The sequence below is a fragment of the Bos grunniens genome, chromosome 1 (assembly GCF_055505025.1).
Source record: "Bos grunniens cultivar Pamir isolate PY7600 chromosome 1, Bosgru_T2T1.0, whole genome shotgun sequence".
NCBI classification, from domain to species: domain Eukaryota; kingdom Metazoa; phylum Chordata; class Mammalia; order Artiodactyla; family Bovidae; genus Bos; species Bos grunniens.
In genome coordinates, this window is record NC_141165.1 from 59,905,042 (window position 1) to 59,918,926 (window position 13,885).

The 13,885-nt window shown below is 43.9% G+C and overlaps 1 protein-coding gene, 1 long non-coding RNA gene and 1 other non-coding gene across 3 annotated transcripts; 1 reads left to right on the plus strand and 2 right to left on the minus strand.

Moving 5' to 3' along the window:
- Positions 1-5,914: 5,914 nt before the first annotated feature.
- On the minus strand, positions 5,915-7,418 carry LOC147379496 (uncharacterized). Its single transcript, XR_015161299.1, has 2 exons — positions 7,233-7,418; positions 5,915-6,187 (listed from the first exon to the last, which is right to left on the minus strand). It is a non-coding gene; the product is annotated as an uncharacterized LOC147379496 (long non-coding RNA).
- Positions 7,419-8,509: 1,091 nt separating this feature from the next.
- Positions 8,510-10,479, minus strand: ACTRT3 (actin related protein T3). Its single transcript, XM_086393761.1, has 2 exons — positions 10,213-10,479; positions 8,510-9,638 (listed from the first exon to the last, which is right to left on the minus strand). The coding sequence occupies exons 1-2, from the start codon at positions 10,398-10,400 to the stop codon at positions 8,720-8,722; spliced, it is 1,107 nt and encodes a 368-aa protein (XP_086249887.1). The 5' UTR covers positions 10,401-10,479; the 3' UTR covers positions 8,510-8,719.
- A 1,605-nt stretch (positions 10,480-12,084) lies between these two features.
- Positions 12,085-12,157, plus strand: TRNAV-AAC (transfer RNA valine (anticodon AAC)). Its single transcript has one exon. It is a non-coding gene; the product is annotated as a tRNA-Val (tRNA).
- The last annotated feature ends 1,728 nt before the right edge of the window (positions 12,158-13,885 follow it).

Consider the following 13,885-nt stretch of genomic DNA (forward strand, 5'->3'; position numbering starts at 1 on the left):
GGGTTGCCATTGCCTTCTCCAGTCTGGTGCACTGCAGAGATTTTAATTGCGAACCTTGGCCTAAGTCTTGGATATTTTTGCTGTTTTTAACTTCCATCACACATTATTACCTTAAAAGAATAAATGGGGAAGGAATGGCAGTTACCTTTGGTCATTTCATTCTCACCTGAATTTAAAACCATTCTTTCTCTACACTTCGTGTGAGTGTGGGTGCAGGTATCTTCTGTTTGTCTCTTATATCTTGAGCCAGGCCAAAATGAAATTTTTGACTGCAGAACCAGGACAAACTAAATTAAAACTCATGACATCCTCAAATCAAAAACTATAGCCAACCTTAGAGAAGACGACTCTCTTTCTAAAGACAAAACAAAACTCATGTTTCTCAGTAATTTTAAATTCTCACATTCCCCTTTATAACTTGAAATTCATCATAAGTAGTTAAAACTAAGGTCATAGGTAAGTAATCTTTAAGGATGTTATTTTATTTTAAGCCAGAAAATGATGGTGGGGCTAACACTAATAATCTTTGCCAGCAAGCCAATGAAGCATTAAGGTGGCCCATAGTAAATACAACACTGGACTTGAAAAGTCCAAGGGGCTGGTTGCTGGTCCCAACTCAGCAAAGAATAAACTTAGATAAGGGAGTTTCTCCATCTGGTGAAGGGACTAAAATCTTGTAGGAATAAGAAGTCATATTTGTCATAATTATTATCTACAAAACATTGTCATGTAAATTATCTCATCGGATATCAAATGTTCATACTACTGAGAATTTTCCTTTGGAATGTTTATAAGACATTTGTCAAGGAGAGAATTTCAAGTGTAAGAACAAGAAAATAACTGTAGTATTTTTTGAACTGTACTTATTAAATCACTGCTGCTGAGTTACTTCAGTCGTGTCCGACTCTGTGCGACCCCATAGATGGCAGCCCACCAGGCTCCCCCGTTCCTGGGATTCTCCAGGCAAGAACACTGGAGTGGGCTGCCATTTCCTTCTCCAATGCATGGAAGTGAAAAGTGAAAGTGAAGTCACTCAGTCATGTCCGACCCTCAGTGAACCCATGGACTGCAGCCTATCAGGCTTCTCCGTCCATGGGATTTTCACTACTTTCCTTTTTAAAAATGAGAGAGGGGCCTATTATACAGAGTGATGTAAGTCAGAAAGAGAAAGATAAATATCGTATACTAATGCATATATATGGAATCTAGAAAAATAGTACTGAAGAATTTATTTACAGGGCAACCATGGAGAAACACATGTAGAGAACAGACTTAAGGACATGGGGAGAGGGGAGGAGAGGGTGAGATGTATGGAAAGAGTGTCATGGAAACTTACATTACCATATGTAAAATAGACACCTAATGGGAATTTGCTCTTGCCTCAGGAAACTCAAACAGGGGCTCTGTATCAACCTAGAGGGGTGGGATGGGTAGGGAGATGGGAGGGAGGTTCAAAAGGGAGGGGATATATGTATACCTATGGCTAATTCATGTTGAGGTTTGACAGAAAACAAAAAATTCTGTAAAGCAATTACTTCAATTTTCTGTGAGTATGGTTTCAGTGTGTCTGCCCTCTGATGCCCTCTTGCAACACCTACCGTCTTACTTGGGTTTCTCTTACCTTGGATGTGGGGTATCTCTTCACGGCTGCTCCAGCAAAGCGCAGCCGCTGCTCCTTACCTTGGACGAGGTACGGTATCTCCTTGGACTGTGTGGATCACAATAAACTGTGGAAAATTCTGAAAGAGATGGGAATACCAGACCACCTGACCTGCCTTTTGAGAAACCTGTATGCAGGTCAGGAAGTAACAGTTAGAACTGGACATGGAACAACAGACTGGTTCCAAATAGGAAAAGGAGTACGTCAAAGGCTGTATATTGTCACCCTGCTTATTTAACTTATATGCAGAGTACATCATGAGAAACGCTAGGCTGGAAGAAGCACAAGCTGGAATCAAGATTACCAGGAGAAATATCAATAACCTCAGATATGCAGATGACACCACCCTTATGGCAGAAAGTGAAGAGGAACTCAAAAGCCTCTTGATGAAGGTGAAAGGAGAGTGAAAAAGTTGGCTTAAAGCTCAACATTCAGAAAACGAAGATCATGGCATCCAGTCCTATCAGTTCATGGGAAATAGATGGGGAAACAGTGGAAACAGTGTCAGACTTTATTTTTGGGGGGCTCCAAAATCACTGCAGATGGTGACTGCAGCCATGAAATTAAAAGACGCTTACTCCTTGGAAGGAAAGTTATGACCAACCTAGATAGCATATTGAAAAGCAGAGACATTACTTTGCCAACAAAGGTCCATCTAATCAAGGCTATGGTTTTTCCTGTGGTCATTTATGGATGTGAGAATTGGACTGTGAAGAAGGCTGAGCGCCGAAGAATTGATGCTTTTGAACTGTGATGTTGGAGAAGACTCTTGAGGGTGCCTTGGACTGCAAGGAGATCCAACCAGTCCATTCTGAAGGAGATGAGCCCTGGGATTTCTTTGGAAGGACTGATGCTAAAGCTGAAACTCCTGTACTTTGGCCACCTCATGCGAAGAGTTGACTCATTGGAAAAGACTCTGATGCTGGGAGGGATTGGGGGCAGGAGGAGAAGGGGACGACAGAGGATGAGATGGCTGGATGGCATCACTGACTCGATGGACATGAGTCTGAGTGAACTCCGGGAGTTGGTGATGGACAGGGAGGCCTGGCGTGCTGTGATTCATGGGGTTGCAAAGAGTCGGACACGACTGAGAGACTGAACTGAACCTTCAATTAAAATATAAAAAAATTTTTGAAAGAAAATTTTAAAAAAAGAGAAAGGGACTTCCCTAACTGTTCAGTGGTTAAGACTCTGCACTTCCACTGCAGGGGGCATGGGTTTGGGGAACCCCACTGATTTACAGAGCAGCCAAACAGAAAAAAAAGAGAGAGAGAGAAAGAACCTCCCCAGCAGGAGGCTCACTTCAGACCAGCCTCCATCACAAATTTTGTAAATGTGGAGAAGCAAAAGTACCACTAGATGGAGCAGGAACAAAAGGCATCTATTTATTTATAGTTCAAGGAACACTGGCAGTCTTCAAAAGCAATCTTAAGAGATCCCTTTCTGAGTAAATGCAAGCTTAGTAAAGCTAGCTGAGTTACCTCAAAAACCTAGAAAAATCTTTAGCAAAATCAGAACTAGAACCTCATTCACTAATTTACTCCATGTTCTTTCCACAAAACCATGCTGATGGGAAGATTCTTTTTGCTTCTTACACAGAGAACATTACCAAGAACGGTGCAGTTTTCCCCACATTTCTTAACTGAAGGATAAGAATTGTATTGGACAACACTGAGGGACCTACTTCAGGCAATAAGATGAAATGCTAGACATGTTAATAAATACATATACTCCCATGGTCCTCCTGATCTATCTTTCAAGGGTCAAGATCCCAACAGGGTATCACACTGATTGCCTTTGTAATGCAGGCTGCCTGCTACTCTCTCCCAGCAACTGCTACCAGAATAGCTGTCTTAAGAGAGTGAAGGCCTCCAGTCAAAATGGCCCTCATCAAAAATTCTACAAACAAAAGCTGGAGAGGATGTGGAGAAAAGGGAACCCTCTTGCACTGTTGGTGGGAATGTAAATGGATACCATCACTATGGAGAACAGTATGGAAATTCCTTGTGAAACGGGGCATAAAACTACCATATGACCTAGCAATCCCACTACTGGGCATATACCCTGAGAAAACCACAATTCAAAAAAGACACATGTACCCCAATGTTCATTGCAGCAGTATTTACAATGGCCAGGACATAGAAGAAACCTAAATGTCCAGATGAATGGATAAAGATGTGGTGTGTATATGTGTGTGGAATGTTACTCAGTCATAAAAAGGAACAAAATTGAGTCATTTGTAGTGATGTGGATGAACCTAAAGTCTGTCAGAGTGAAGTTAAGTCAGAAAGCGAAAAACAAATGTCATATATTAACATATGTATGATATCCAGAAAAATGGTACTGAACGCGTTTGCAGGGTAGGAATCCGGACGGAGTGGGGGTGCAAACTGAGAGAGCAGCAGTGACACACACACACTACCATGTATAAAATATCAAAAGGTAGGTAGTGGGAAGCTGCTGTATAGCACGGAGAGCTCAGCTTGGTGCTTTGTGGTGACCTAGATGGGTGGGATGTGGGGCGCTGGGGGAGGTTCAAGACAGTGGGACCGATTTATACATATGGCTGATGCACTTCTCCTGGACAGCAGAAACCACTACAACACTAAACCAATTACTCGCCAATTAAAATGTTTTCATTGACTTCGGATGAATCCTCACATAACTTGAAAGTTAGGTTTTATGACAAGAGGGCAGGATGACTTGTTGGTTGTTTCCTAATGGGCCGTTTTCTTTTTTTTTCCTTCCCTTTTGGCAAAGAAACCTAATTCTTGCGCGTGGGGGCATAGATTTCTTCTTAAATTCCTATCGTCCCTTAATACTTTGCATCCAAAGATGGAGACAAAGATGAAAAGCAAAGACCATTAAAGAATATGACTTCCACTGTTTTGAGAACACACTAGATCTTCCTGTTAACAAATATGAATTAATGATCTCACACACACATACAAAAAATCACCGCTGTTCCACATCCCAGGACTGTTGGGGATCAAGTTCTGCAGAGGCAAAAAACCTGGACAAAATCTGCAGAGCAGGAACTAGGTTGTGATACACTGATAAAGGGCAATAAAACTAAAGGAGGGGAGGAGGAAAAAAACCTGTAAGATAGCCGACTACTCGGCTCATTGCCCATTCATTTGGAAGGATTTTTGAGCTGCCTCCACTTGTCCTTCTGACAGTTTATTTGCACGCTCTCCGGTCCAATCTGCAAGATTCGAAGTCCACTGATGGCAGGGAAGACAAACGCACACAGTCGGACCCCCTCCATTTAGGGAGAAAACAGACCCCCCCGCTACCCTCCTACTTCCCGCCCCCCTCCCCCCCCCCGCAGTCCCTCAGACTGCAGATGTCTGAGCCGAGTCCCGGGTGCAAGTCCCACAGCTCAGGGAAGCGCACCGCGCGCGGGGACCCCACTCCGTTCCTTTCCCTGCGGTTACAGCCATGCCTCGGCCCACCGAGCGACCCGCGGCTGACAGAGCCCAACTCTTCACGGCGGCAATGGACACCTCCGGAGAAGCACCGGGCCGACCGCGGCCTCAGGCGGGGCACTGGGGCTGGGCGGGCGGACCACCGCAGGTTCCCGGGAGAGGTGAGCGAGCCAGCGGCTGACATTTTTTGTTTGTTGCAGACTGGATGGTGGATGGCGGTAGGCCGAGGCTTTTCCGCTCGCTGAAAGTCAGCGAGAAAAACAGCGCGCGGTAACCAAAAGCACAGCGCCTACGCCTGTCTCAATTAGGGTTAGATGAGAAATGGCTGCCACCAACCCGGGGCCCACCCTCCGCAACCCGCCGCGCCGCCGGCTGCGTCTCCTTATGAATGCAGCAGCCGGCGCCTACGCTGATTGGCCGAGCCTGTCCACAGCGGCTCTCGCGATAACCGGTCTCGCAATTTTTTTTTTTCAAAAGTTCTGTTTCCGGCCAAAAGGATAGTCGCCGCCCTACCCCACGTTTTTTATCCGCAGATTTGAATATTTTACTTCCGACGTCTGACCTTGTGACTTGAAAATTAACTTGAGTGCTTCTGAGCGCTGTTTTCCACCTCTTAAAAACCAGGTACGGCGCACGATATCATCTTAAAGAAATGGAGTTCTTAGAAAAAATTCAGGGCCAATACAATGATGCTCAGTTCTGATCATCACATTTGATAGAGAGGTCTAATAAATTCCCTAGCAGCACGAGTAAATCAGAATCTTGGTTCGGCTCATTAGGCTGCCTCTGAGATCCTAACCTGTTCTCCTCAGACTGTCCTCTCAACTTTTTGAGCAGAGGATGTTTTTATTACATATAACTACTTCATTCTTGATCTTAACATTAAGAACTGAATCTCCCTTTTATTAGGAAATAAAGGCTTTTCAATCATGGACTTTGCTTTGATGTGTCATGATCACGTTAAGAAAGAACAATGCACCATAAATTGTAGCAGGTTTTCATATTCGCTGGTACCATGCTGTTTTTCACATAATTGGCTGATCTTAAAAGTTGAACTTTCAATTGGGTAAACTCCATGGAGCTGCTACTATTGGCACCTCTATATAAGAGAAAAGTAAAATGTTACGGGGATTGATTTGATACGGGAACAACAAAAACTACTAAACGAAAATTTTCACATTTCCCTTCCCTAGATTTCCCGAAAAGGATCATCCATAATCCTAAGAGGCTGGAGTCTATACCAGGCTAGTTGTTGGGTTAACTGCCTAAGAAGCCACAGTTAAATTAGTTAGTTAACCCAGTAAACTACTTTGGGAATCACTTTAAATTTTTATCTCTTTATCTCTTTAAATCTCAGCTTCTTAATTTGTAAATGAGAATACTACTTGTCTTGCCCATCTCTCTGAGCTGTTGAAGTTTAAATTAAGGTAACGCGTTGGCTGAGATTTCTTACAGGAAAAAAGTACTTTAAGAACTCTGAAGTGAGGGGGTTGGGATCATTCTCTCTACAGTGCTTGTGAATGTAGTGAGTACCTCACCAAATGTTCAAAAACTGCTCTCAGATAATCATTTTCTACACCATATGCTATCTAGTAGTTTGGCTTACAATCACTATTAATTAAATGGGAAACACATTTAAATGAAACACATTTCAAAAAATGAAATGCATCTCTTCACAAATGTTTCCTTCAGGCCAACTGAATTACTTCCTGCTGCTTGTACATACCATCATTTGTACACCTTGGAGCCTTTTGCCCTAATGTTCCCTCTGCCATCAGTGTGCTTTTCGTCAGTTCTCTATATCTGCATACCTACTATAGAAGTCATGAGGGAAGGGGACAGAGATGAAGAGAAAGCCCACAACTCGTCTTCTAAGAACGTATCTAGTAAGGGAGAAAGACAAGCAAACCAAAAGAAAAGCCTGCATAAATTGTGATCAATGAAAGTTCAAGTAATATAATGTGCGCTGAAGGACACAATCGATTTTTGACTCTGCGGAGGAATTAGCATGAACTGGACCTATAAATTGTCTAATTCTATAAGCAAAGTAACATTTTGAAAGCGCTTATAGAATCATTATCTCGTTTGTATTTCATGAGGACCCTGTGGAACAGATAGGGATCAGGATTAGCAACCCCACTTACCAATGAGGAAATTGATATTCAAAATGTTTAAACAGTTTGTTGAAATGCAGCTGATAGGCTGGCAGGGCCTGGACCTGAATCCACATATACTGCCCCTAAATTCAGAGGGATAGGCAATCTGTTAGATTTATATTCCAGCTTCAAGTTCAGCCCCAAAGCCAAATCTATCAGAAAGTCTTCCTGAGCACTCAAGGTGTTTTCCCTCCTATGAAACCCCATTTCACATTTCTCTTAGGACAGTAACCCACTTTGCATCTTATTGTAGCGGGTATGAATTTCATCTCTTACACTGAACTGCTGGATTCCACAGGACACAATCTGACCCCTGATTGAGCACTTACTGTGCTTAGCACAGTGCTTTGCACAGGGCAGGTACTACACTTTGAGTCATGTCAACACTGCCAACATTCTCTCAGCCATCTTGGTCATTTCAGACCCTTCTTTCCCCTTCATAACTAATGAAGCACCAAGACTTGTCAGTTTTTCATTTCTTGCTTATAATCTTGAGTGTGAGACTTGACTTCTTTATATCTAGACTAATAACTTTTTAATTGATCATTGAATCTACAGGGCCTTTCCCAGGGCAATTTATCCTCCCAACTACCACCACATTCATCTTAATTTCTTTATGTCTCCTGTTTTCAAATCTTTTGCCTATACAACATTTAAAACAAAGCCTTCCAGCCTCTGGCCTTAATTTACATTCCTAGTCATTGCTCTTAGTCTGCTCAATAAGAGCTCTTCATTTTAACTAAACCAATGTATTAAACATGCTTTGAATATGCTTTGTTCATCCTCATATCTAGACTCTTACTCATTTCCATTATGCTCTTCTGAATATCTGCCCTTTTTTTTTCACCCTGCCATGCCCATCCTAATGCTACCTTATTCATGATGGCTTCCCTCTGCTATGAAATCTTCCCTCATAGCAACCTTCCTTTCATAAACTTCAACAAACTGAAAGCTATATCACTCATTTGGCACATACTATGTGGTACCACAAATTGCTCTCTCCCTCTAAAGGAAATGTGAGATCTCCAAGGCCAAGAATAATGTCTCCTCTAGCATTTAACTTGCTTCCCAGGTAGCACTAGTGATAAAGAACTGGCCTGCCAATGCAAGCGATATGAGACATGGGTTCAATCCCTGGGCCAGGAAGATACCCTGGAGTGGGGCATGACAACCCCCTCCAGTATTCTGGCCTGGAGAATTCCATGGACAGAGGTGCCTGGTGAGCTGCAATCTATGGGGTCATGAAGAGTGAAGACACAACTGAAGCAACTTAGCATGAGCATTTAATTTGGTTCAACTCAGTAAGCATCTGTTATTTGACTGCTTCTCCATTATTTCCCCCCATTATAGAAATGCAGGAGAGACATGGACATTCAAGTAACTGAAATAATTTCTGTTTTCCCAGAAACATATAATATCCAAAGTTTTCTATCACATATGCTCAAAACATTTTCTCCTAACCATGTTATCTGTAGTCAGAAGCATCTCTGGTGTACTATATTGGATCCAACTTCTTTATATTCTGCAGCAGTGATCCACATGTCCTGGAAGGCAGACAGGGATGCAAGAATAGAACCTCCCATCCACACTGATATTTTCCTTTCTGGGGGAGCAATAACTTGCACAGGGGTGTTGGCAGGCACCATCTTTGCTATATCCTTAACTAGACGTTTCTCTAAACCAGGGAAAGAGGTTGATCCCCCAGCAAGGATAATATTGGAGAAAAAAGCATTCCTCAGATCTGCATCACATTTCATTATGCTGCTGAAGCACATCTTATCAATGCCAGGGGTCTCAAGGTGCATAAGACTTGGAGAGAAGAGGGCCTCTGGACAATAAAAGAGCTGGTTATGGAGCTTGAACCTCTTCCCGTCAGGTAGTTGGTAAATCTTCTCTATACAGTCAGCTTTCTTGGCCTTTTCTTCTTCAAAGTTCATTGCCACATAGCAATAGGTTTCCTTAATGTCCATGATGATCTTTCTTTCTGAAGTACGAAGCAGCATGATGCCATTCTCCTTCAGCAGCATCATGAGGTAGTTGGTGAGGTCAAGACCTGCCAGATCTAGCTGCTGGACACCATGAGGCAGACAGTAACCCTCAAAGATGGGTACACACTGGGTAACCCCAGCACCTGAATTGAGCACAAAGCCAGTTGTGAAGCCAGCAGCAAAGAGAGCTAGCACCCCCTGGATGGACATAAAGAAGGCAGGAACCTCCAGATATTCAAAAAACACCTCAGTGACCCGTTGCCGATTGGCCAGTGGGTTCAGTGCTGACTCTGTAATCAAAACTGGGCCATCACAGGGCTTTAGCCTGAGGTTGTCGTCATAGATATGCTTCCACATGATCTCCATGTCCCCCCATGAAGTAATGAGACCACGTTCCACTGGGTAGCTGTAAGAAGAGCAATAATATAAATGGAAGCTTTAAATGTTACCAATTTTTACTCTCTTCAAACCTGGGTTAATCCTCATATTTATTAACAATATCCCTTTATGGGCGGTGACTGCCAGCGCCTCTAGAGATGGTAACTGCCAGCAAAAATAGCCTAACTACCTTCCTCTGAAATTTTTTTGTTGATTTCCATCTTCCCTGCCCCTTTGGAATACCCTTTTTAATTAAAAAGAAAATAGGGAAATCTTCACATAATAGTAGTTTTCATATCAGTTAGCTGAAAACAAATAGCCCAAATGACAAAGGTACCAGGAATTAACATTTCTAAATGAACTTGTATTTTATGAACGATAATGTTTATACATTTGAATATATTCGAATAGATACAAAGAGCAAATAATGTTCACTCTTTAGGTATGTGGTACCCTCAGAGATTTGTGCTCAAGCGTTTGCAATAACGCTGCCTGGCAGAGACTCGTTACTCGCTTCTTATCCTTTCTCTAGCCTCGGTCCCTCCTCTGCGTTCTCCTGCCTTCCCCTCCACCTGGTCCTGCCCGCCGGGAGAAGGCGGTACCTGATGGAAAGCGAGCTTCTCCGCTGCTCCGCTTGGTCTCCCACGCACACTTCGACGCCGCACGTCAGGCCTTTGGTGCGGCCCACAATGTTCGAGTAGACAAACTGAGGCTCCCGGGACCCGGCCAGGCCCGCCTTGATCACTCCTGAGCCGTTGTCGATCACCACTGGTAGCTGGTAGTAGCTCATCCCGCCGCCGCCTCCTGTCTCCCGGCTGCTCGGACTGCCCTGGCTGCGGGCTGCGCGGAGAGCGCGGAAAGTGATGTGCGGGGTCTCAGCTCCTGGAACCCCGCGTCATAGAGGCCCTGGCACCGCCCCACCGGGACTGAGCCGGGCGGAATAAGGAAGGGGTAGAGGGGACCGGGGGAGGGGTTGGGGGCGAGAGAGTCCCAGGCAGAGGACTCAATGGATGCAAGTTGCGCTCTAAAGTGCCACCTACAATTGCGTCTCACTCGGCCTGGACCACTCCTCACCCCCTTGGAATCCAGGAATACCAATATCAGGAAAACCTGACTTTCTTGCCCAAAAGCTTAATTAAAAAAGGCTTCACAAAAGGCTATCTCTAATACCTCCATGAGCTGTAAAACCTTTTATTTCTCAACGTCATTAAAATGAAGTCACTCAGTCGTGTCCGACTCTTTGCGACCCCATGGACTATACCGGCGCCTTCATGGAATTTTCCAGGCAAGAATACTGAAATGGGTTGCTATTTCCTTCTCCAGGGAATCTTCCCGACCCAGGGATCTAACCCGGGTCTCCTGCACTGTAGGCAGACTCTACCATCTACATTCTGGTTAATACATACACGCCTGTCCAGGCTCCTGCGGGAAGTTATCAGATGCGCCCTTGAAATCGACAAAAGGTGCAGAGATTTGAACCAGGAAAGTGTCCTATAAGGCGGGGCAAGGTTCATGCTTTTCAAATTCTTGAAAGAGAACTTTGTCAATTTCTAAAAGGAAAAAGGGGGAAAGTGCCAGGATTTAAAGTGGGTTTAACATAAATTATATCTATACATAATCGGCAATACTTTGTTTCTTTCCCCGTGGTTTCTAAACAAAGTGTACTCAAAACCGAAATAGTGCCATCTCACTTTTAAATTTTTTTTAGTAATCCCATCAGATTACTCCTCCAGTCCCCACCCCCGGTGTAATATGGAAGCTCACTCTCATTCCCTAAAAAATTACTGATTTTTAAGGTATCAGGGTGTATCTGCTTCTTTTCAGGGTAAACGATATTACTTAGGTCATAAGAAGTTCAGGCTTAGAAAATGCACGCTGTGCGGCAAAAAGTGCATCTTGATGTCTGATTAAAAAAAAAAACAAAAACCTGAATTTTGCACACCCTATAGAAGGTTTTAAAACTAAGTACTCTCTAAAACTAGTACAGAAGCAAGGAAGGAAATTCAAAACCAAACGACACGTCCTTCCACCAGAGGCTGAAAGCGTCGCTTTCTCTCTAGAAGCTAAGTTCACGGCTGGGGAGTTTGGTAACCCACCCCCACCCCACCCCACACCGCCCCTGCGTGAGCGAGGACTCCAGGATCCAAGCGCAGTAGCCTCTTCCTAGCCAGCCAAAGCCCCAGAACACACCCGAGACACTCAGCAACAAACAAGCTAATACACTTCTTTTCCATAGAAGAAAGTAAACTTCAAAGAAGGGCCAACTAACGGGTGCCCAGTTTCTAACTAGGGGCTTTGAACACAATGTACGTAAATTCCAGAAATGGTAGCACTGTTTAACTGGATATATGGGTATTTCCCGTTTGGGTTTCTTTGTTCTTTTGTTAAAAGTTACGGCTAGCTCTGTGGACCGCATGGTACAACAGAGCTACGGAGAACTATGAGGGAGTTTCTCAACCACCCTTCGCAGACAGGTTTCCGTAGTGTAGTGGTTATCACGTTCGCCTAACACGCGAAAGGTCCCCGGTTCGAAACCGGGCGGAAACAATTTTCGTATATTTTCTCTTTTAACAGGAGCCTGTGATCCTCCTTTTCTTACCCTTTTAAAAAGCAAAATTCTGATAATTTGCAGTACCTTGGGAATTTGAACTTTCAACGTGGATGTTATTTGTTTAACAAATATTCTTATTAATGGCTTGCACGTGGAAGAAGGGTTCCAGACTTTAAACAATTGTTTTTAAATTCAACTCACAACCTGATACTGAAAAAATAATGTACAGCCTAGTAAGAGTAATTAAACGCCGGGTAAAAACTGGTAAACCCTGTCATCTCACCACTCTGTATTACAAGTCATTCGGTTTTCCATTAGTTTTCCCATTGAGATTGTTGATTTTTCTAAACGCCAGAGATTATGTTTTGCGCACTTTCATATACTTCGTATCTGTTTGAAACCTGTTTGAGACTCACAGCTATGCCTAAATTAATAAATTACCGAAAAGGGTTCCGACAAAAATAATCAGAAAATTATACTCAGAGACAAGACGAAATCAAGAAAGAATTAGCCTCATTTTTTCCCCTTATAAACCTAACGGTTGTGGGGCTTCCCCTCCCCCCCCATAAACATGGTTCTTACCGAGAAAAAAGAATTTACAAGGAGAGCAAACAAAATCTGGTTGTAAAAAAAAATCTCGAGGAAAAAAAAACAAGTTTACAATGTTCTTTAAAATAAAGTCGTGAGTAAATTTCTCATGGTCCTGACACAACTTTTAACAAGAAAAAAAATTGTTAAGTTTTGGTTTTCTTAGATTTTTGATGTCCGCGAGTAGCACGAAAGAACTCACCCTAACTTATCAGCAGGTACCGTTTGTACGTCTTTTTAAATCACGGAGATAACTAGCACACCTTTCCCTCACTGTGGTTGACTGCGTGCTCAGTCCTGTCTGACTCTTTCCGACCCCGTGGACTGTATGTAGCCTGCCAAGGTTCCCTCACTGTACAAAATCTGAATAGAACGCAAATAATTGCATTAAATATTTTCTAGTCCACAGGCCGACTCCAGTACTCTTGCCTGGAAAATCCCATGGGCGGAGGAGCCTAGTAGGCTGCAGTCCATGGGGTCGCGAAGAGTCGGACACCACTGAGCGACTTCACTTTCACTTTCATGCATTGGAGAAGGAAATGGCAATCCACTCGTGTTCTTGCCTGGAGAATTCCAGGGACGCGGGAGCCTGGTGGGCTGCTGTCTATGGGGTCGCACAGAGTCGGATACGACTGAAGCAACTTAACAGCAACAGCAGCAGCAGTCCACAAGCAGAACCTTTTCCGGAATAAAGCCCACCTTTCCCCAAGCGCATGCCCAGTGTGCCCTACTACTTGGCGCCGCTTTCTTGCATCTCAGACTTCCATATCACCAGGTAAGGGTATCCTGGATACTGGGCTCCAGTTGGCTGATGCAAACAAGACTCATAGTTTCCTAAGAGCTTTCGGGTAGTACCTAAAATAAAAAAGGATGATCACTCTCAGCTCCCAAATTCCCATGGCCGAGAGCCCGAGTACACAAAGTAGCTGTTCCCACTCGTGGGGCCTCAAGGAAGTGGAGGATAATGGGAGAAGACGAGCAACTAACTACAAGCCCCAGCATACAATGCACAATTTGGCTCCTGGAAAGAGGCCCGCAGGGCAGCGCCGCTCAGCCTCCGCGCAAAACGCAGGCCGAGCGCGAGATGCTGACTATCTAGAATGCTCACGGTGAGGACGACAGGCGTTGCTCCGTAA

What these genes read in the sequence shown, in the direction of transcription:
- ACTRT3 (XM_086393761.1), bottom strand. Translation starts at nt 10,400, where the DNA reads ATGAGCTACTACCAGCTACCAGTGGTGATCGACAACGGCTCAGGAGTG. An exon ending in AGAAGCTCGCTTTCCATCAG is followed by an intron (nt 9,639 to 10,212) that starts GTACCGCCTTCT and finishes CTCTTCTTACAG; the next exon opens with CTACCCAGTGGAACGTGGTC.